Source organism: Opisthorchis viverrini, assembly GCF_000715545.1.
Source record: "Opisthorchis viverrini unplaced genomic scaffold opera_v5_178, whole genome shotgun sequence".
NCBI lineage: Eukaryota > Metazoa > Platyhelminthes > Trematoda > Opisthorchiida > Opisthorchiidae > Opisthorchis > Opisthorchis viverrini.
This window is the reverse complement of record NW_008751835.1, coordinates 578675-602121: the sequence shown is the minus strand read 5'-3', so window position 1 is coordinate 602121 and position 23447 is coordinate 578675. Positions and strand designations below refer to the sequence as shown.

The window sequence follows — 23447 nt, the reverse complement described above, 5'->3', positions numbered from 1 at the left end:
AGCACTGATGAACAGTCTTGCTGTGAAACGGGTGGAAAATTATAGATTTGGGTATCTTCCGATCCCATCCACGAACCAATTCTGCCATGCCTATGTGTGCTCTCCTAGGGACAAAGCTCTTTGAACCGATAATGACCTTATCGTGGCATTCATTGGCTGTGTACATTGGTCAACTCAGGCTGTCCACGAACATTTTGCGTGAAACCACGGCCGTTGGTCTTGGCAGCGATTAAATTTTGTCTTGGTCCTAGTTTGAATATCCCAATAGCAGCTGGTAATCTCTGTCGGAAAAAAGGTGCTTAGTGGTTTCACAAGCTAGTCTTGAACAAAATGGCTCGCTACAGCTTGTGTTTTCCGTATTCGATAAGAGACAATACTGCCCAACTTCTGCTATCATGGAGCGTTGGCCTTCTCTGGTTTGCTACTGGTCGTCTGTTGCGTCAAGCTTCGTGTGAAGCGCAGGGGACCGTTTTGTAAGGCGGAAGCATATGTTGTGCCATCAAGACAGACAGGATTTACTTTCATCAGGGAACATTACTACATGGTAATCGGGGAAGTGGAGGAAATCCAATGCGAAGGGCTGTTTGAATTGGTTAACGGGGTAGAAACTTTGGAATGTTATCTGAAACCAATCTGTAGGTACATTTGTTTCGAGTATAACATTCACTAATGACAGCGGTATCCGGTAAACAAGTAATCGTAGATTCTTTAAAAAACGTTTTTCTCACAGTCTCGGCTATAGTAATACATAACCGTACTTTAGTGCAGACAAGAGTGAAAGACAAGCCCAGTTCGTATCTAGCCATCCTTGTTACAGGATGAACGTCATCTTTGCACTCCCGAATCTTATTTCGAGTAACTGATCCATACCCATTTTTCCTGGTGGTCTCTGTAGACCGAATCACTAGTTTTACGCTTACACACGTATGGTTTCAGTTTCTACTGAACATGTGCAAGCGGGACACCATTTTTCCCATTGACTTTGTGCAGTGACAGACAGAAGATTTCTCAAGCTGAGTAACCCGTATTCAAAGCTGCAGTGCTCCGCCACAAAAACTCTAAGGTTAGTCGGTTACTGCTTAGGTTTTGTTGCTTGTGCATGGTAATTTCTAGTTGGGTAGGAGCGATCCCACTACCCATGTATTTGCTTACTTTGATTCCGTTTTGCACGCTCCCGTTGATAAGTTATCTCGCTCAAGTAAATAAACAGTGTAAAACAACCACTATTCGAGTTAAGCTTTGTCCTGTGGGATGATCTCAAAGCATAAAGTGTCTTCAGGATGGCATAACAACTATAGTTATTAAACCTTACTCTGTAGCTGAAAAAAAAAAAGCTTTTCTGCTGCACCCCGGTTCAGAAGATCTGCTAACTTTTAACAACATGGTTGTTCCCGAGGAAGACTGGCTGGTCGGATGTCCATGAATGATAAAATGGTGTCCCGTTGTAGATGATCCACGTAGGTGTTCGGCATGGCTGTTCGAGGTGGTGTGCTTTAGCTTGATAATTGACATGAATTGACAGCGCGGGTTTTGAAAAGCCATGTTGTAACGCATTTGAAACTCGACTGCATCTGCTTGCACGTCTCTCTCCCCCCCCCTATTGCAGGTATTACGGACGAGCCACCACGAGCCCCGGGCAGGAAAAAGTAACCCTCTTGTACCCCCCCCTGACTGACCTTGACCTGACTTTGTACGCCCCCGCCTGCCGGTTTTGGTTTCGGTTTAATACACGTGTGCCGTTGCCATCCTCCGGTGTTCTTTTCTGTCCCACCCGACCTGTGCGCCTGTGTGCTGTGTATACCGTGTGGATTCATTAATACCAGCCCGTATATCTGCACATTTCAGAACCGACGTGTGCCGTCGCTACATCCTCTCGAACGTCGAATACCGCTGACTTCCTGACGTCCCACGCTACAGTGTTACCGCTCCAGTCGGCCAAATAAGGTTGATTATGTGCGTCGATGATGGTAGAATATCAGCTCCTTAGTCAACCGTACTTCAAGTGGGATTGAGTAAGGATAAGACCACCAAGACCAGTCAAGGGAGGACCCCCTGAAAAGTTTCCATCACTCACAGAAACAAGGGTATTGTATTAGACAAGGCTGTGCGAAATAAAGTCATCCTGCACATGTGTCGTTCAAAACTGTTCCGGAAATCACAGTGCTCTTCCACTCAGTTTACTGACTGTTAAGGTCACTAAGTAGAATGTCGGGCTACAAGTTGCCAACCAGTCCCAAGTATCATAACCAAAATATGGACTGCGACTTTTATGATAAACAAATTATCTTAGCACGTGTCACTAAAATCATTCCCCTTCTTGGAAGCAAACGGAAAATAGCCGAATCTCCTCCCATCACCACCAGTCGATAAGTGGCTCAGAGAAAGGATGGCGTTACAAGATGACTTAAAGTTCGTTTTGAGAAATCATCACCCGCGAACCTAGCCAATACGTGATCACATGATGTGGTTGTCGTGATTGAAGAATGAATGGCGCTATTTCCCGTCTCCTCAATGAGGACTATTCACACTGATGCTCAGCTGCCGATGGTCAAATGGTCAAGTGTTCAATTGTTCAACTGGCCTCACTGAGAGAACAGGGTAGTCGAAACTTGCACTCTGAGCAACAAAACAAGAGAAAATGCGGTGACAAACGCCAGTCAAGCGAGAGCAGAATGCAGTCCGCCTGAGTGAATGAGGCCTTATTTGGCTAACCAGGCAGATCATAAGATAACGCTGACTGGCTGGGCAGCACAGGAGCCCAGGAAACACGTAACATGAGTAAAAAAAGACTGTACATGGCACACGCAGAGCTCGAATATGAATGGGAACAACGGACGCACTTCACAGATCAAAAGAACACTACGCTATAAAGAAAGTTGTGGTATATGTGCAAAAGTAGATGATAGTTGCAAGTTTCTAAAGTGGCTAAATATGACATTATGTGATTGGCAGGGACTTTACTCAGATAAAAGTGATGTGAAATATTCCACATTTAAAGAAAATGGCCTTCTGTAATGCGAACAGGTTTTGGACGGCTGTTTTGCTTGAAATAAATGTATTAACAATAGATTCATCTGTACCAGCATAATGTTCACTACTTTTCCTTCACATAACTTCAGAGCGTAGGGTTTTCTTTGTTACGAAACACTCACGTATATGGTGGTCCAAAAACCAAAATACCGGAGGAGTGCCAGGATAGGATGGAGTTGAAAGTCTATTTTTTCACTGATGACGGTGCTTACTAGAGACCAAAATGAGATTTCACTGTATCTTTTGTTGTTGGCATTATTCAGTCAGGTGTCTCACAAACGGTACACCTTATGTCATGTCAAATTCTAAGGTATCAGAGTATCTTCTACAGTACCTTCTAAAGGATGCTTCTTCAGCATGCCAGTACTTACTTGCACTTTTTATAGACTTGGGTAGATCGTATGCCATTCAAACGCATCTATTCCATCAGACACTGCCGCAGAACCCTTGGCCTGATGTTTTTACCCCATCTGATCGTTCTGCTTAATACCATGGTCTTTTGATGAAAACTACTCACAAGGTTGCTGAATACCCTTCGAGAGCGCACGACAGGTCTCGCCCATCTTGGAGCTCAGCCAGCAGGTGTACTCCCAACGTATCTCTCGGCCTTACGTCCCACGTGAAACCAAAATGAACGGAATTCGTGACTTGCACTCATTTGCACGCCAGTTTGGCTTTCATGAGAGACACCTGAACACCAGCTAAATCTCTCGTTTGTGGTAGTTTTCAACTGAATGTAATGCGCAAAAGGTGCAACTGAAACGTGAAATGGTCTTTGTGCAGCACATTCAGCTGCAGATTACCACAGAGGAGGGCTTCAGATGATGTTCAGCCGTGTCTCCCTTGAGGACAGAACTGGTGTGCATATGAGAGTATTTAATAAATGTATGTAAGCGCCTGTGCTCTTCAACCGGCTATGCAACTTACGCATAGACCAAATCAAGGCAGCCATATTTAGACTGGGTGTTTTCCTGGGTACAATGATTGTTAAATAAAGGTCCCTGTAGTCTTCGAGTACTGCTCATATTTACCGATTGGTACGCTGTTTATTACTTGGTTTTCTAGCACGATTACCTTGATACATACCCAAAAAGAGTAAGTTGCTTCCTTGGTGTGGCAATGCCTGCGAAGTTGATAGAATTTCTCTTGAAGCATACTACCTGTTTCATCGTTCGAGTAGTACTTAACTAGGCATATTTCCATCAGTCCTGTGGCTTGTTTGTTTAGGAATGATGGCGTGGAATCAGCCATGGTTTCCAGCTCCACGAGGCCGAGATCGCATTCACTTGAGACAAAAGTCTCGGAAGACAACTCTGAGGAATAAAGTGAGTAAAACGGTGAGGCGTAGCATAAACCTCTATCTATTTTGAAATGAACACTCTCAGGACGTCTTTGTTGGGTAAACGTTTACCTGGTCAAAGGTTATGACTTGAAATAGTCCTGGCTCCACTGGGACTGAAATGGAAACAAGCAGTGATTGAGGAAAAATTGGCAGTTGCCAGAGAGAAGCAATGGAGCAAACGAAGTGGCAACTTGAACAAATATGGTGAAAAAGGTTCTTCTTAGTTTGGACCTATGACCTCGAAGGCTGATGTTGTGGGAAAAACCGACGTGCGTCCTAAAATGAAAAAGACCGTAGGTGTATGTACAGGCACCCTCGGATATTGTGATATCTCAGAGATTATACCTGAGAAGAGGGAGTCTTTAGGGATAAGAAATTTTCTGGCATACCGTACGTGTCGCATACTGGCAAAGGGCACACAGACTGTAATATTATATCGAACGGCTGAAATAATTGAATAAAAGACGGTGCAGCTCGATTGATCTAGCCTCAGAAGAATTTTACGGAAGTTTGGTCAGCCTGATCCCCGTCTCAGACGGTTAAGGGACCATAATAGAAGAAAAAAGATCAAAGGTACCCCAAACCATCAATTCTTTGTATGGGGTAGGCGCTGGAGCGGGAACTCTTTAGTTTCCTACTGACTTGAAGACCAAGTGCGAGAGTCGGTCTATCGATCTATGGGTTCCGACTGTCAGTTGTAGTTCAGGAGAAGCGGAAGTCGATGGCCTGTCATAACGCCTGTCATATAACCGACTCATATGCTTGGGTAGCCAGTGTAAGGTAATGATTTACGTTAGGGAGGAAATATGGCACAGAATGCATTAACAGAAGGAGGGAGCAGTCTTGATATTTGGGGAACTCCGCTGAAGGTATGCGAGTGAGGCGAATATCCAACACCTGCATACGAGCGCTGGCTAATGCCGAAATCAAAAAGCTATTTAGACATTGACATTCCATTCACAGATGCTACCGTGCGTGGGCTATGAGCTTGTGTGGAATTCTGTAGAAGGATCAGCGAGCTCAAGGAAAATGATCTGGGTAGGTGTTGTTTTCAACGGCTGGGGCCATAGCAGGGTGTGAGATGGTTGGATGTAATAATGGACGGGAAGCGGAGATCACCATGTCCAGCCGAGCCGAAGGGGTTATTGATGGTGATGTAATTAAGCAGAGGTCTTTTCGACAAAACACCAAGCTGCTTACAAGATCGGTGAAAACTCGACAGGACATTGCTTGCTTTGTCCTCTTTGGAGCTCGCCAAGTAGGCGTAGTCCTCGAGTTCTTTCGAATATCAAGTACAGATTCTTTTCATTCATCTTTACTAACCTTCCGGACCGTAAATGGGTTTAATAGAGCAGCGGTTGTAGGTTACAGCCACTTCAGGAAAAGCGAATAAGTGCAGCCCATTGGAGGTGGGGAACGCTATGGAAGAATGTGGAGGAAAACTAGCGGATATGGTACCGGCATCTTCTTCGGGAACTTTCGGGTGAGGAAACATTCGGATCGCTACGAAAGAAATCACTGATATGGAATACGCTTGTTTCAAGGCCAGGGATGTCTGTGGTTCAGAAAGTAGGAAGTAGGCGGTGTTATCTCTGGGGTTAATACTGATACGCAGACATTTGCAGATGGTTGTACCACGTCTTGTGATCTGCATGCAAGCAAACTTTTGGTAAAAAATATTCTGTAGTTATGGTGGTGATGATTTTGGCTTCCGGTAGAACAGCAGGTGCCGGAAAAGCAGGTTTGTAGAGGCCAGCGAGCGGGCTATTACTCTCTGTAACATTTTATTACAACAGCAGTTTCCACCCGGCGGCCGACAGAGGCTTCGATTTTCCTATCCGGTACACGAAAAATGTGCCTTGTCAAAAGAGGACCTAAAAGTTTTACAGGGGTTTAAGAAGAACCTGTATACAGACAGGGGTTTCGATACTGTAATTCTAGATAAGGTGGATCACATGTACGGCAGTTTGGGTCGACTCGTCCAACTTTCGTCCATTAAAACTACTGGACATAGTATGAGTAGTAGCGAAGGAATTTATTCATTAGCTGCAGATTCTTTTTTTCACAAGGTTTTTTATCTCTCTAAATGGCTGGACCTGTCGGTTCTCATGTACTATATAAACTCAATGTGCCCATCCATCTAAGAAATACTCAACCCGATCATTCGTTAGCCAAATAACTGGTACACATACTGAGAACTGCAGGATAGCATTTAATAGATATTGTGAGAAGGACGAACTTCTGGCCTAGCTAGAATGCAGTGGTGTTTCTTCGGAAATGTTGCGCTCGATTCACTCGCGGTCACTTGTGCCCGTGTCCCTATTATTGAAATCAAATCTTGTTCAGTGATTATATGAAACCTCAACTAGATGCCGTCTCCGTTCGCAAAATCTCTATTTCACTGTATACAAGGAAACCAGTACTTTGCTCCTATCACTATGGGTCCTTTGAAGCCAGAACTGAGTAACCGGTCGAAGCTAATATAAGACAAGAATTGTGTGTATTTATATCATATTATATTATTATTATATTTATGTTGACGGACTGGACACCCATTCCCTTTTTATATCACCGTTTACCAGAAAGTTCCATTCTCCTGCAAATTTGAATAAGGTGACAAACTTCCGTTTGTGGACGCGTTAATTGACAGAGATACCGAGAGTACAATGTCGCACCCCATGCGTTGGAAACCTGCATAGAATGAACGACACATGAATTCAGTCTAGTAAAGCATTCACGTGCGTAAGAATTTACAGTAGTCCATAGAGCTGGACAGCGTCGGATGTGCTCTCGGAGGAGATTAAATGGCTGACACCTCCATCGAAAAGTTTCGCACCTGATTGGTCAAAAGAACCAGTCACATTAGCGAAAAGGTGCACTCATATTGATATTCTTTATATTAGTAGTCATGCTCTTAGCGTATCCCTTCACCGGACTTACAATTCAACACAGCTGTTTTCGGAGGCATATACACACGGAACCATGCCACTGCTGCCAGATGAACTTGTAATGTCAGTAATCTTGCATTAGTCAAGTCAGCTGCAGAAGTTGTGAACTGGAGAAGGGGCAAAAGTGAACGTACCGAAAAACCTTCGTATTATGTCAACTGACTCTCGCCAGTTCCACGGTCAAATCTTGGGTGCTCAGACATCAACAAGTTGACGGCAAATCATAGTTCCACGTGTCAACTCACGAAGAGACTGAAGCTCCTTGAGCCCACGTAGCTTAACCCTTTTAAGCGTATCATCTGAGCTCAGAAACAGCTGAGAGTTATTTGTTGGTTGCTTTGGTTTTTGTTGGCTGTCTCAAACTTTAATTGGTGGTGTGAAAAGTTGCTGAAGGGTTTTCAGCAACCTCACGAGTAGTGTGGTCCAACAAGTAAATTGCAATTTTCTATATCTCCCATACGACTTGACAAATGGAACAGAGAACAGGCGAAAAGAAATCAGTGCATACCTTCGCTGTTCAGAGTACAAATTTTGAAGTATTGGAAAGCAAAGCAAAAAATACGCACATGGTGCTGGCCAGAAGAGCCGAAAGTGTCAGTGGATTATTTGGAACAAGGAAAATTCAGGAAGCTTACGTTGGCGTTTACAGAAACCCGAAGACCATCAAAATGCTTTATGGCTCTCGGGCAGCAGCCTATGGCTGTTACGTTATCAAGTGGTAACGCGAAAAATCGTACTGAACATTATGGGGCCGATTGATTATAGTGAGAGTGACAAGACCATCGTCACACACTTAAGCAATGACCGGTTAGCCCCTCCGAATCTTTGTGTAAATTGCTTCCAATGAGTTTGATGTAGTACACAATCAACTATTCTCTCGCGCCACTATCAACCGATTTCCCCGACCGAGAAACCCCTGATTGTTTCCGGTGAAACAAAAAGGACGCGTCACATCGAACAGGCCAATTATATTTTGCAAACCAAACGAACGTATTGAACTGGGGAAAGGATTTTACTATACAAATTGCAAAAAAATAACCGCCCGATGCCAGGGTAGAAAAAATATGGAAAAAAAGCGTAATATAGTGTAGTTCAGATGCTGATCGACTGAAGGCTGTTGTGTTTTCTAATAGGAAGGGGAATAGGTTCATGCAATTGGTCCGATAAACGTGGCAACCCTTGAGGAAGATTCTGGTTCACATGTCTAAGATGACAACCTTCTCACAGCATGCAGAGTTTGGTGAGATTGGAGGAGATGAACTATACGATGGACTCCGGCGATACTAAAGATGTGAGGGGAAAGAGGAACAAGAATAATGCATTTAACAGGCAGTAAACTGATCGACACAAAGAAAACAGTTACTGGGTCGACGTTCTACCCCTTGGACAAGCTAATAATATCGATTAAGGGCGAAAACGTTCGGTTGTTCAGACGTGATAATTCAGGCGTGACTAGCATGCGCTGGGGTAGAATATAGAAACTTCACGGTACACTAGGCGTGAGTGTTGATACTGACAGAAAACTTGGAGTTACGCGTCATGGAATCTAACCTTCCCAAAGCGGAATAACCACTTATATATTCTTCTGGATGGCAGACATACAAGGCCAATACGGTCGAGACAGATGCGACAGTGATTGTTTAGGGCTTAGCTTGTCACGCCTGTTGTGTTACTTTTTGGAGGGAAGTTTGTTTCGTTAAGTCAGTGCCATAATCCCGTATTCACCCCCAACAAGACCTGCTTCGGTTGTGCTGTATGACTGGAAGATATCGATGACATCCACCAACTGGTCTTCCTCCGCCGATCTCATACATCTGAGCTAACACAGAACGACACGGTAGAGTCTCCCATGACGATGGGTGGATGTAAGTGCTCCTCGGCCCTCCGTTTAGCTACTTCAGCCTTGTGCTTTAGGTTGCAGTAATGAGGGTACCGTGTAGTGAGCGGGCAGTGCGAACTTCCTTCGAGGTTTGTGTCAGTCTAACCATGTCTGCACGTCGATGTTGGTACTACAGGGCGAGGTCCCAAGCTGCACCAATAAATAGCCTTGCCGTTTTTGTCGTAAGCAGTCTGAGAGAAATCGTGTAACTATCCATTCTTCCCATGTGTCTGATATACAAAGGGCCTCGTTAGAATTTCCTGAAGACTTGTTTATCCTCTGGTTAACTTCTGCACAACCTGAGTCGTCTCCGAGCACACAGACGAGCCAGTAGCTATGCTGAAACTAATCTGAATTTGTCTGATTCAAACATAATATTCGCCAGAACTAGAACAACAAAATTCTCACCGGCATGTGCCTCCTACTATGCACCTGAAGAAAGCCACACTCTTCCTAGGAATTTCACTAAGTGCTCGCTGGGACAGGGCACTGAAGCTGTCTGAGGAAAAGATGCGTCTAACACGGTTCCGTTTGGTTTTTTTACTGAGAAATTAGCGTGTGAAATGCAGTGTTGCATCAAACGAATTGGCCTTGCCCGCAATTCGATGTACTCTATAGCATGTGCAATCCGGAAATGTGAGTTCGATGGGCAGGAGGAATCCGGTCGTCCGTAATTGCTCCAAGGAAGTGGTGCTCCAAATTGCACTGTGGGGCTTATCTAATGGAACTGTCGACAACCATACCAACAGTTTTCGAATAGTTAGTTACTCGTTACTGTTACCCATTCTCAGTAGATAAAGCCGTAGTTTTGAACGCAGAGTGAAACGTACACGAAAATTGGTTTCAAACCTGACTAGGCTGTACTGCTCTTGGAAGTACCTCTGCTTATTGGAGCTAGTCTCTCGTGATGCAAGCTCTCTCGAGTGGTATCACTGCATACGAAATTTCGCCTCCTATTCGCACTGTCCTACTCGAGCTGTCCCAACAAATAAGTAGGCAAACAACAAGCGTATGTCCAAATAAGGCAAGAGTCAACAGTAAAGTTCTTCCATTTTGTAGCTACCACCAGTATCCCTTCGAGATGGGAGGTAATATACGAATTCACATAAATACAGCATGCATAGGGACGTCAAGGTGTCACAAAATACGTCAGTAAACTATTGGGATAATCCAAACGCAGTTTCTTAAAACCTGGAATAAAGGACCAAGTAGATATAGCATAAATGTTAAGCACTTCCGAAGCTTCGCGTAAAAACAACGATGTACATGGACCCAGAAGGTGTTAGCCTGTGCCAGTAGTGGAAACTAGGCAAAGCCACGACTAAGAGCAGCAATGAAACGATGAACGGAAGTAAATGAGACGAAACAGCTGAACACGAAAACAGGCTGTAAACTGAGAACTCAGTGAGAATCGCCTAGCCGCAAGGAGCTCGCACGAACACGGGAGCAGCCGCTTAACGCTTATAATAATTTATCTATTTTCTCCACTACTAATAGGCAGCGGTAGTTTAGACAGGACCAGAAGGTACTGGTCCGACAAACAACTGTCGTATACGTTCTCTGTCCGATCATTCCGTCAACGATCAACTGGCAAATGAATGGCCAGGTTTATTGTCATTCCATCAACTGATTAGTCATCTAAAATGTTTATCCATAATCTTCACAAATTCTGCATCAGGGCTTTCAGATAACGGCGGAGACGGATGGTCATACGCCGTACATTTACAACGCCTCCACCTTGGTGGAGACAATTTCAGTTCATTTCACATAAAAGCGGATCGGTGAAAACTTCAGTCAGCTTAGGACTTGATGAACGCGAATCATACACCAACAACATCCGACGAATGGTCGACGGTGTAAATGGGTTAGAAACACTGAAGAAAGGAGAAAAGGCACAGCACTCCACACAGAATGTACCTACCGATTTCATGTAGATTCCTGTGAGAGATTAAGGTGGTAAAAGGCAGGGTCGATGATCAGAAACCGCCTAATTCAGACGCGCAACAGAATCAATAAAGAGTGAAGAAGCTGATTAGACAGGAAGGAAAGATGGTTCATCTGATCTGTCCATAACGAGGAAAGCTTGGCATACCAGTTCAATTCACCAGGTGTGTCTGGTTTTCAAAGGACAAGGCCAATTATGGAACCTAAAATGAACATGCAACAAGAAGAGGAGGATGATCATCTCAACGGTTATCCAGATCACAGCGCTCCTCGGTCAAAGGAGGCAGAATGGGTGCTTTCCTAGATCCGTCGTCAAGGGCAGCACGGCACCACGTGATTGATAATAGTTAGATAGCGAGGATTGATCCCTGGGTTACCATCGACCTCTGAGGATAGATATCTGGAATCATTGCTTCATTGGAGATTAGAACCCAAACTTGAGTCAGAACCAGAAAGGACTAGAAAAACTGACGTTGCAACTGTGCAGTTACATACCTAAACAACCAGGAAATGGGTGAATTTATCGTCAGTATTCCAAGAAAAACATGCTGCCATACAAGACCCAGAAGAACTGGCAGACGCGCTCCTGTACCTCTAAACAGATATACCCATTTGCAGAAACCGCTCCTTTCAGACAACTGACCCATTGTTTGATTTCCCCATGACATATCCATCCTACGACGGCTAAGAAAGCATAGATTTCTAAATTCGCCGATTGCTCTGCCCTGTTTTCCTTTTCCTTTGGAAAATAGATGATAGCCATGTCTGTGCTCCGGAGTGTTACTTCATGGGGGATAAATTGTATCCTGTCCGAAATATACTCATTTGCAAAAAAATTCGGTTTCGCGAGAGACTCATCTGGAGCCCAGCTGAATCTCTCCTTTGTGATGTTTCCAGGCAATTGAATGTGCTGCAACAGGCCGCCTCATGTTTCAGTCGCTACGATATTCGAGATATCGCGATACATGCATATTCGTAATGCACTACTCATAAGGTTGCTGAAAGTTCGTCGACAGCCCATGACCGGTTTCGCCCTTCTTGGGACTCATCATCCTGTCCGCTTCACAGTGCCAAAAGTCAAATCACAAAATCCGTCCGCTTAAAGATGTTTCTTAGGTGAGGGGTTATTATCGCGAGAGAATGATGTAGAAAAATTGGGAACCACCAGAGCTGCTTCCATCTTTCAGGTGTATCTTAGACGAGGATTCTTAAAAAGTGGGAGTACTGTACTCAGACAGCGGAAGACGAGTACTGATACAGCATGCTGCCTTGGTTAGCTGAGCGGACTTCCGTCTAGCAGTTCAGGGGAACCAGTGTCGAATACCATGGTGTGGATGCATTGCATCTTAACCATTTGGTCACGAATTCGTGCAGAGGACTCTGTTAAATCGTGTCTTAAGTTGGTTATGTTTTAAACCGAATTCATCTAAGCACTGAAATTCACGTGAACTTACTGGATGACGTCCGATGCTTGTGTGGGTCACACCGTTGGCCTCATCATAACCCTTGTCTCGCTCCAAGTAGCTACTTAGTACCTCTTCCGGGAGAAGTAAAGTTTCCGCTAATGCACCGTTTCCCACAGAAGGATGGAAGCAGAAATTCGATTGCGCTCCTGACACTGAGGCGACAAGCTGGTTCCGAGAGAAATTATCCAACAGACTGGAAGTCTGATCTGAGGAACTGTTTGGTCGAGCGGTAAAATAATGGGTGGGGTAAAATGCAGATGAGGTAAAGGCGTGATTCAAATTAACGGACAGCGCTGTGGCAACGCTCTCCGGCACACTCATAGAGCTTCCGATGTTCTGTCTAGTACCGGCGTTTCGTACGGGGACTGATTGAGGTTTTGCAGGAAGGGATGGATGTCCGGAGGAAATCGTGGATCCTGGAGATGCTGAAGCTTGTTGTACTAGTGCGTACGTCCCAATGAGTTCTGCTGGATAAGCATAGCCTAGTGAGCTCCGCAAGTCTGCTGGGTGTTCGTTGCTCTGATTTGAAGTATATAAGTGGTTGTTTGACGGAGCACTGAATCTTGACGCATAGTCCACCTCATAGGATCCAGCTGAACTTGTGTTTACCGCTGTCCCTGGAAGTATGGATCCCCTGTGGGTGGTAGGCGCGGCAGAAAACATGTCACTGATCAAATGTGACTGCTGTGTGAATCCCATGGAGTTTCGATGTCCAAGATGTTGTGGGTGAGAAAGATGATGATGCTGCTGACCAAGATCGGTAGAAATGCCGGAATCGCTTGACAACGGACCGACCGCACAAGCCTGGGAAAATTCTTGTCCCGGATTCACAGATTCGTCCAAAGAACCAAGTCCAAGTCCCACGGCTCCATCGGAATTCGGCTGGGAGTCAGTGGAGTCCCTGCTGTGATGGTATGGCCCCTGATTCTGGACAAAGCGTTCTCGTCTGAACACGCATCAGGGAAAACAAAATGAAATCCAAAATCAAGAAACACTTTCTAGTAAAAACACACTAAAAATAACCAACGTGGTGAACTCTTCACATGATCTGCAAAAATCCTTGAGAATTTCCCCCTTCCATTCAATAAACACATACTGGCCACCTAAAAATCATGCATTTAGATTTGATCTGCATTATACTTTAGTTGAAAGAATATTCTAGAAACCGAAGTTCTCACACGGTGGCGTCATCATGCTTTCACAGCCGTCTAACTGTCTCATTTCAGACTACTCACAATGAGCGTCCTACCGATCCTCATAACCACAGACTGAACTAACAGCAGTTGGGCACAGATGGACAAACAGAAAACACAATGAGTGATCTTTTGCTTCTACGAATAAAGAGTGTACCGTGTTGACGATATATTACTTTGTGCAGACTGTCGGAAGGCGCAGTACGGAACGGAAAGGTACAGTTAAATAAAGAGAATTTGTACGCTAAATATACATCAACGAACCTTGTATCTCTCAATCTGGCCCCTCTTTTAGCGATCACAAAAAAACCCTATCCGTCCGGCGAATTTCGACGAAACAATAGCGAGGAACTCCACCGAACAAGAGATTGCCAACACGAGGGGAAACTCATAACTAGCCATCAAAAAAGAACAGTTGAACCCGAAGTTATCGATCAGTACTTCGCAGTCCGATGGCTCAGAACGGGTTCATATGCACCTGAAACTGAACAGTTCTTGTCAAGGGTGTGGGGGCCTATGTGTATGCACTATTTCAAGGGCTGGTGACTGACATGGCAAAGATGAGAGTGAACGCTTGGTTCTTAGTTCCAGAAAATTGAGACAAATTGGGTCCTAGAGGTCAAATTTCACATGATAAGTCGCCGCCCGCATTATTTTAAAAACCCCGTGTTTGATAGAAGACGGGTAAACGCCTCTCAGGCGTGCCTTCAGACAATCCGCTTAAGAAATAACGCACGGGACCCAATCTATAACCCATGAGTTGGATCGGGCCTTCGATTTTGGGTTGTACGGTGACAGCGGTCAATGCTATCCGAGTAGTTCCAGACAAAACGTGTGGTGTCACTTGCTAACAAGGTAGGCCAGAAGTGAAACCTGTCTTATGATAGTTTGAATACACTTCTGTCATTCCCAGTGCTTCTGTGAAACACTCGTTCTTCCCAGTTCTATCCCCTCCACGCAGACTTCCATTCCCTTAACGGTCATCATCCTCTTAGTTATCGTCTACTGATGATATTTCTACGACGATTGTTTGTTTCAGCGAAATTCCTTACTGAGGGACACTCAGAAGAAGAGTCAAAGTGTTCCCAGATGGGGGTTGTCTTTCACGGGGGTCGTAGAAAGCCCCTCATTTCTGAAGCTATCTTTCGGTCTGTCTGCATCAAGCCAAATTCGCACGACGAGAAGCCAATTTCTCAGATGACAAAGCCGAGGACATTCGCTTTGTAGCATGCTGTTTGATCTTTTGTTCAGGATAATCCGGTAGATTGTTTCACCACAAGTATACGAATGCTGCTTCGTTTTTCTGGACACCCGCCGCATTCTCGTACTGCGCGAGATTGTAAACCCGTTACAAAGCATAATTTACTCGAGATGTGCCACATCAAAAACTTATAGTTTGTAATGCTCCGAATTTCTCGCTGTTTCCAGCGGTTCGTTAGACACAGATGGTAAAGCGATCACACCTAAAATGTAGCTCTGTGAAGTATAGAGCTATCAAAACATGAGAAGAATGATCAAGAACACCGAGCAGCTAACAGCAGAGTAAACTGATATCACTAGACTGTTTTTAACAATTAAAATGCTCCATTTTACTAGAATAAGGACTCCTTTCTTAGAATTCCGTGGTCCTTAAATTGTTTTCATCGGGGATTTCCCGGTTGTTTGAACGGAATTCGATTCACACGAGGGGGGGGGTCTTTAAACGGAGTACTTTTATAAGGTAACTGTAGGCGTGCGCCATCGACAGACCTGATAGCCAGCCGAACTCCTCTGCGTTGTCGACGTCTGCATCGCTTGTTACTTCCTTTTTCAGCTCCCCATTGTACACGAGCGCATCCTAAGTAGTGTGGCGAAACTGTTCTCTTGATTCTAGAATCACGGTCATTCACTAATTTACTATGATTCCAACAAGTTCACATCTTTTTCCCGGTGACAGTAACCTGTGGACTGAAAGAACCCATTGGCAGACAGCACACAACTAGTCTCGTGTACACACTATCCCAAGTCACTTTGGTACAAAACCTGTCATGCCCAGTCTTTGTCAGGCGGTGTTCAAAATTGCTACTTTTCACGGTGCTTCGAGTCACTTTGAAGCGAGAGGGAAATATCACTTATCTTGATATCTCACCAAACGTATGGTTATCCAGCATAGAATTCTGTCTGGTGACTGATTTTGTTTTTATATAGTAGTTTAAATGTGCAACTACTTCATTTTAACTACTGAAGAGGCGTTAACTGAAAGATTTTCTACTTCAGACGCAAACCATATTCGAATCTGATTCTTGTTGAATAAAAAAATAACCGGGTAGCTCTTTACACTAATTTCACGCGATGACTGTCCCGATACTCGCTACTCAGCACGACATGAGTCAAGAACTGTCCTAATCTGTATTCCGTAACCCTGAAGTCAGCAGCAATCAATTTAAATTCAGTCAAAGAGAGAGTCAGCTACAAATGACCTAACTATGTTCCCCCATATCTGTCGAACTTGATGAGCATACACTGGTGGGAAGGACATCGATAAGCTAAAGCTTCCCACCGTCCATCCACGATGACTTCAAGCTCTTGACCGTCAAGCATTCATAAGAGTCCCATCTAATTGTTCAAAATAATGCGCTTTTACATCGCTTGAGACTAAGTGGTTGTATATCAAAACTATCAATTCAAACTACTCTAGATGGCGTCCGAAAACTTGTAAACGATTTAGCCAAGTGGAAAACAGTCTACACTTTCCAGTTTTCCACAAATTTATCTGTCCATTCGATCGTCTCTGTGGCTGGTTTACTAAACAACTCAAATCTTAGTTTCATATCTCTCACTCGTCCGAGAATGATAGTGGAAACTTCTTCCACCTCTCCCTCTCATGAATGCACATGTGACAATCTGACAATGCCATCTCTTCTTTGCTTACACCGTCTAGGACCAACTCTTTTACTCCGCTGAGGTCTCTCACTAGTTGATCCTCCAAGCTAATAGCCGGAGAGTTATTCTGTGTGAAAGTGTCACACGGGGAAAGACGCACAGGTCACCATATCCTTCGTCCACTCCGCTTCACTTGCCGTGATTCGCATTTGAACCAGTCCGTCTCCTATCCGGGCGCAAAGAGGGAGAGTACTGGACACGAGTGTCGCTCTGATCAGAACTTATCAGCAGTGCTTTATTCTGGCTATGCTGAGGCGTTGAATCTCGGCTATCTGACATGCGTATTACTGCTGATGTGCACTAAATCAACCCGAATTGTCGAGTCTGAAGGGGCGAATATGTTCACGCCTAAGCGAAGGGATCGGTCTGATCGAAAGACCTCGAAAGACCATCCCATAGCTGCCTTGGTTGTGTCGACCGTCTGATCGGTCCAACGGCACTTCTGACTCCGGTAGCTCCATGGACACTTGAGCTTAAATCCTGCTGGACCAGCTTGATTGGAAACCCATAAGAATGACTGCTTCGGGACAGAGATGTGAATGCAAACTCTACAAACCCTACAACCACCTACAACAGTCCGTATTGGTTGGGGGCGAGATAACCCAAGTGGTTAGATTGCGAATCTACTGACCGGAAGGTCCGTGGTTCGAACCCGACCTCTGCTTCTCGAGTTCCCCTTTCTAGGCTTGGGAAACCTGGCAGTATCCCAGCCCTCGTGCTTCCCTCGGGTGGCATGGCAGCTAAGCACCGAAGGGGCGTTACAGCTGAACAGTTTTTTAGTTTTTTTATTGGTTGTATTTGTAATCGACCGTAAACTTGGATCCATATGGACAAAGCCCAATTCCTGTTGGCTGTTGTGCACAAGTTCCCCTGTTCTTAGGATGCTCGAGGGACTGGATAATTTTATACCGCCGATACGCTGGCATTGAGGCAAATTTATTGCTGCAGCTTGCTTTTTCTTCAAGTGAGGTCGTGAGTTTTGATTACTGCAATAGTGAATTTGGTAGATGAATTTGGTATATATATATATATATACGAATTTGATATATGTCTGGGCCGTAATAGGAAACTAGCTTATGTTAGCCCCAGAATGCGTTGCTGAAAACTCTTCGACAACCCGCGACAGGTTTCGCTCTTCCTGAGGCTCATCAGCTAGTCCCAGCCCTCCAGTTTCCCGCAACTTTATGTTCTACCTGAAACAGCTGAAATCCAGATGGGTCTCCTCTTGGGACTAAATTGGTGTGCAAATGAGGTGGATGAAAAAGCCTAAGCAACCAAGGTGAGCTCGACTTCGTTGGAAATCAGAAAAACTCATATCCTCAGCAACAATGTCAAGACCTGTGAAAACGTGATATAATGGTTATTTGGGTTGGGGGTAGCTATGAATACCCTTCTGTTAGTGAAATAGCTGGCTGAGTTACGACAGACGCAGTCGGATCGGCCAGCTGGTTTGAGTTGTCTGCGCTCATAAATGTCGTGATGGTAGATCTGAGATACTTAACACAGCCTGAGAAGAGGTGCTCCCAGACATATCCGTGGGATGTCATCACCGAGGTAGAAAAATGAACTATGCTCTGTCCCCATATAGTGACCAATCCCAGACCGCCTGTGCTGCTCGCCAACGACAGTCTATAATAACGGGGATGACCGTGGCGGAGTTGTCAGCTTTTCGATTAGTTAGTAGCATAATGCATATCATATGAGAGTATTACAGGATCATTAAATTTTGATGAAACGGTGACTCACAATACATGAGCAAGCTGCATTTCTGCTACAAGTAATTGCTGTAGTGCACTGTCCACACTTGCTCGACCATTCACCGGACTTGAGTAGACATCGTCAGAATCGTTTGCTGGAAGCGTTGTCTCCTTGTCCGCATCCACTTCCGGCTTTATGGCCGTTTGATCTGTCGGTCCGGTGCTGATCAGTCCACCATTCTTTTTGTCCATGATATTGTTGGCTGATGTGTACAGCCAGGTGCGTAGCAAGCCTAGCCGCACACCGGACAGCGTCTCTATACCTCCAGGTAGGCCTGTGGGAACCAGAAGCAGATGGTAAGATCTACCGTTGTAGTTGATCACTGTCTGACCAACCTCAGCATCCCCATACTGGTCAGCACTGTGTCTAACTTCGAACCCATCATCCACGTTACTGCCGTGAATGTGGGATTCTGTTGTAGGTGAACCCCATCGACTGGCGGGATGTCGAGCGGATTTGGCTGTGGATGTTGTGAAGTCGATACTGTGTGAACGGCCTTTCTTCCCGCTTCGATCAGTGCGATCTGCAAAGGACATGAAGACTAGAAAAGTAACTCAGCGAACGTTTGATGTATCCGGTCGTATGCACTAGAGAGGCGGTCGGGATGCCTCTGCTTTGCGTACAAAATAGTACTCTCAACAGCGCCCCATCACACCACCATCACGGGAAAAAGCGAATCTGGACTTTGAAGGGGCCGATATCAGATCGTGAATGATGGAAACATGAGTGGTCTCCCTTTTAAATAATACCGTATTCGCTTGGGTTTAAAGTGTAAGATTTCGTGTAGTTGGGGGTCATAAATATGAACCCCACCTCACAGATTCGACTAGCCATGTTACTCTAAAGTCCATCTGCCCCGTCGTATGGACGGAGGATGTGAAACGTATCGGTCTTCGATGTTGGTCAACGAACCAGAAACTACTTGGTAGCTCCCGGTCAATCAAGGCTCGTGTTTTATCCACAGCAAGTCTCACACACGAATTAGGAGAATGCATACATTTCCTCTTTGTTAGAGAGTCTGTTTCCCCACTCGACAGGGACCAGAATATCTGATTAGGCGGGAAGAGTAATCTGGCATCAAAAACTGTGAGAAACTTTTCAACTGAGCTGTTTAATCGAATGTAGTAAATTGCAGAGAACTTCCCGTCATATCGACCGGTCTTCCTACATTGCCAGGCAATCTGTTTTGACGAGACTTTATGGCGATCGATGAGGCGAGGTTTCATTATCTCATCACAGATTACCATGCAAGTAATACTAAATAAACATGTGATTCAGTCAAATCTGTCAGATTCGGATATGCCACAGTCTGTCACTATCAAATCACACGCTTCAGTCATGGGAAAAATTATCGCATAGGTTAATTAAAAGCACTGAAATTAGTCTCATGAAAGCCACGGAAGGGCTCCAGTTCATTCCAACTAATGGTGGAGAAAAATAGTTTGAGCATGTGTTTCAAAGCAGGTGTGTTTTCTAAAACAATAGTGATCAAATTATGACCATGCGTATGAACGCTTCGAAAGTCGTTGTTGTAACAGCTTTGTGAAATTCAAGCTGTGAACCTTAACGGCACAGATTATCACATTGAGATAAAGATGGAAGTTTTCATAAAGGAAACTACTCACAAGGTTGCTGAAAACTCTTCAACTGTTTTCGAGAAATACGCTCATTTGTAAATCAATTTGGTTTTCACGAGAGACTCAACTGAATCTCTCACTTATGATATTCTACAACTGAATGTGCTGCACACAGGTTGAGTAGTTTGCTCTATGAAAATATACTGCGATATTTCGAATATCGGGCCAACTGATGAACCATGAGGCGGCCTGTGTGCAGCACATTCAGTTGTAGAATATCATAAGTGAGAGATTCAGTTGAGTCTCTCGTGAAAACGACCAAATTGATTTGCGATTGAGTGTATTTCTCGAGAGACAGAAGTTGTTTTGCGTGAACTTGTAAAAGTTTTTCAAAGCTGTTTTTAGCTCTGTTAGAAGCGCCAGAAGGGCAGTCATGTTGTACAGTCAGTTTCCCAAATCGTTTGGTCTTGTTTAGAGCTGTCATGAAGAGTACTGTGCCATATCGTTCAGCTGTAGCACCGTTTCAGTGCCTAGCTGCCATGCCACACGAAGGAGGCACGAGGGCAGGGATACTGCCAGGTTGCCCAAGCCTAGACAGGGAAGTCGAGAGGCAGAGGTCGGGGTCGAACCACGGACCATCCGATCAGTAAATTCGCGCTCTAACCGCTTGAGTAGATGTTGGGTTTAGTTTCAAGGTTAACCGTTGTAGCTGTGGTCTGCTCATACAGAAGCAATGCGGCATAAGCTGGTAATTCCTATCCACTTTCCCAATTGATTACTTGTGTCCTACGGTGATGGCAAGACTCTCGTAAGTTCACCGCTTAGTCCATGACCAATTTCTCCTCATGAAAAGTGTACAGGTTCATTCATTCGAACTCAAAGTATGTTTGGGGTTCAATTAGGCAGTTTTGCTTCAGTGTGTGACCGTATTTGCGATACGACAGTTTTTCGAAAGCAAACTAGACAAACATCCGAGATGTGCGTGCCCCTTGTTTCAGTGGCACCTGATAATCAGTTAGTGCAAGCGAATAGATGACATCAAATTTACGGCCTTCGAAGGGAACACCCGTTTTTCGATACATGTCACAATTGGTGCGCCTGTTGTAAAGTGTGGGGTCGTGTTTCCATTGTGGGTACTAGTCGTTACCGTGCAACTGGCTGTGTCTCGCCCCTATTCGATGGTAGCTTGGTTTCATCAAACAATCGCGTCCACTGAGGCCCTATTCTTAACCGCAATGTGTTTACTTGACTACTTGTGAACAGTCGGACTACTGTTGTGAATTTGAGCACGATTCGCGTAAAAATCTGGACATTGATTCGAAAAAACATCCATCTGATAGGTCCATATTCGGGCAACACGTGGAGTGAATGACATCTTTCGATGACTGAATAAATAGGCTTGGCAGTCGGTTTCAAGTAGAACATAAGGTTGACGGAAACCCGAGGGCTGCGCCTACCTGATGAGCCCTAAGAAGGGCGAAACCGGTCATGGGCTGTCGATGGATTTTCAGCAACCTTATGAGTAGTACATTACAAATATACTTGGCAGTTGTCATTTGGGGAATGTAACCAGACTGGGACGTAAGATTACACAACGTACAACATATCCACAATTGCCAATTGCCAAGTAATCAATCACTATTGTCCTTTTGCTTGTTGCCTCCTGTTGATGAGTGAGCATCTTGGGCAAAACGAAAGTTGCCTATTCATAACGGCATGCCAACAACACGGATTCATAATATTAGACCAGTGTGTTTGAATGACGGATATGCAATACCATGCTTTTGTTACTGAATATCTGGAGCATTTATTCCAGGCGAAGCAAAACCATTCACCGCGCACACGAATCGGCTCATTAAAAATCCAATTGCGCAAAGCAAGCGACTTGGTTCTCGTTAGCTAATGCTCCTCTCACAAGGGAACCTGAGTACCAACCGGTTGTCTCGGGGGAGAGTTTTGTTGTACCGCCTAGATGTTGACGATGGAATATCACCAGAAAATGCCACCGCCATTCACCGGTGGATGCGTTTCAATCCACTGTTCTTCACCTCATCCTACAACTGGCCTCAAATCCTCAGTAAAAAACAAAATTGGCGACGAAGTCAGTCAGCAGTGTCAGAGCTAGGAAGAGAAAAAATTTTGCTACGATATCGTTAAGAGCAACAACTCCAACTAGTGAAAATCGGCTTCACATAGGTGTTTTGCAAACGTCCCTTCATGTTTACAAACATCGGAACAATGAAAGCTGGGAGATCATTGTACTTTCCAGGCGGACACTAAAATGAATGAAAACTGGGAACGAATCTCTATCTGCATGTTGTAGGGAGGCCAACATTGATAGGATAACAGCGGTAAAAGGTATGCAGAAATAACGCGCTACCCATAAGGTTGCCTTCCTTCTTGGGATTCATCCAGTGGGTGCAGTCTCCGACCTTCCGCCAACCCTCGGTTGAAGAGTTTCAAGTACCCTGTGAGTAGTATGTTCCATCTACGATATTTCGAATATCGTATCAACTGAAATGTGAGGCGGTCTTTGTGTTGCACATTCATTCGGGGTATATCATAAAGCAGAGATTCACTTGGTCACTTAGTCACCCGTTAAAACCAAATTAGTTTGAAAATGAGTGTAGCTCATGAATGACTAAAGTTGTTTACCTCCATCCTTCTTTCGCTTTCCAAAACCTGCCATGTGATAACTGCTCAGCTCTCCTGTTCGCCGTTCACTGTTTTCTTTGTCTCGTTTGGGACAAGCACAACTGCGGAACTTGATGCACTGACGACCGAGAACCTCACATTGTCCTTTGCTTGGTTCGGTTCTGTTGATAATGAAATGGGGTAACATCATAATGCCAGGGAAAAGACAATAGGAAGTGTAATTAAAAAGTATGGTAGAATATCGGTGCAAGCCAATACACAGGAATCACGTATTCTAGTTTTGAACTCAGCTAATGGCACATGTCAAGAACTTTTGCGTGCATAGATTCGGTAGATACCGTTTAACTGGCATGGCCTAACTTTACAGCAGGTACAACGTGTGTCTGTAGATTTTTGTCCACAGCATTTCGTTTCGTCTTGCACGAACTGTCACTATCAGTCCAGGTAATCCTTTTATGATTCTTGGATACGCAGCAGGTTTGATCGCAAACAATCGCTTTCAACCTAGCCCCCAGAGTTAAACGATGATTGTTTTTTATATGAGATAACTAGCCAGGCGTTTATGAGTGCGAAAGTTAACTAACTGTATTTGACTGGTTAGCTGTGAAATATGACCAGCCATCTTGAATGAATGATGGAGAACGAATAACACGAGGCGTTCTGTCTAGTAGCCAACGCCAAAAGTTCGAACATACAGCTGACAACTTGCGTCCTTATCGTTCAACTACATGAG

At 44.6% G+C, this 23447-nt stretch overlaps 1 protein-coding gene across 1 annotated transcript in view; it reads right to left on the bottom strand.

The window, feature by feature from the left end:
- Positions 1-8283: 8283 nt before the first annotated feature.
- Positions 8284-23447, bottom strand: part of T265_07622 (hypothetical protein) — a gene marked incomplete at both ends in the record, with an annotated part of 29479 nt that continues 14315 nt past the window's right edge. The window contains 4 exons of the mRNA XM_009173190.1: positions 8284-8603; positions 12598-13555; positions 18471-19005; positions 22715-22875. Of these exons, the coding sequence (XP_009171454.1) occupies positions 8517-8603; positions 12598-13555; positions 18471-19005; positions 22715-22875 (1741 nt within the window). The remainder of the gene's footprint in view (positions 8604-12597; positions 13556-18470; positions 19006-22714; positions 22876-23447) is intronic.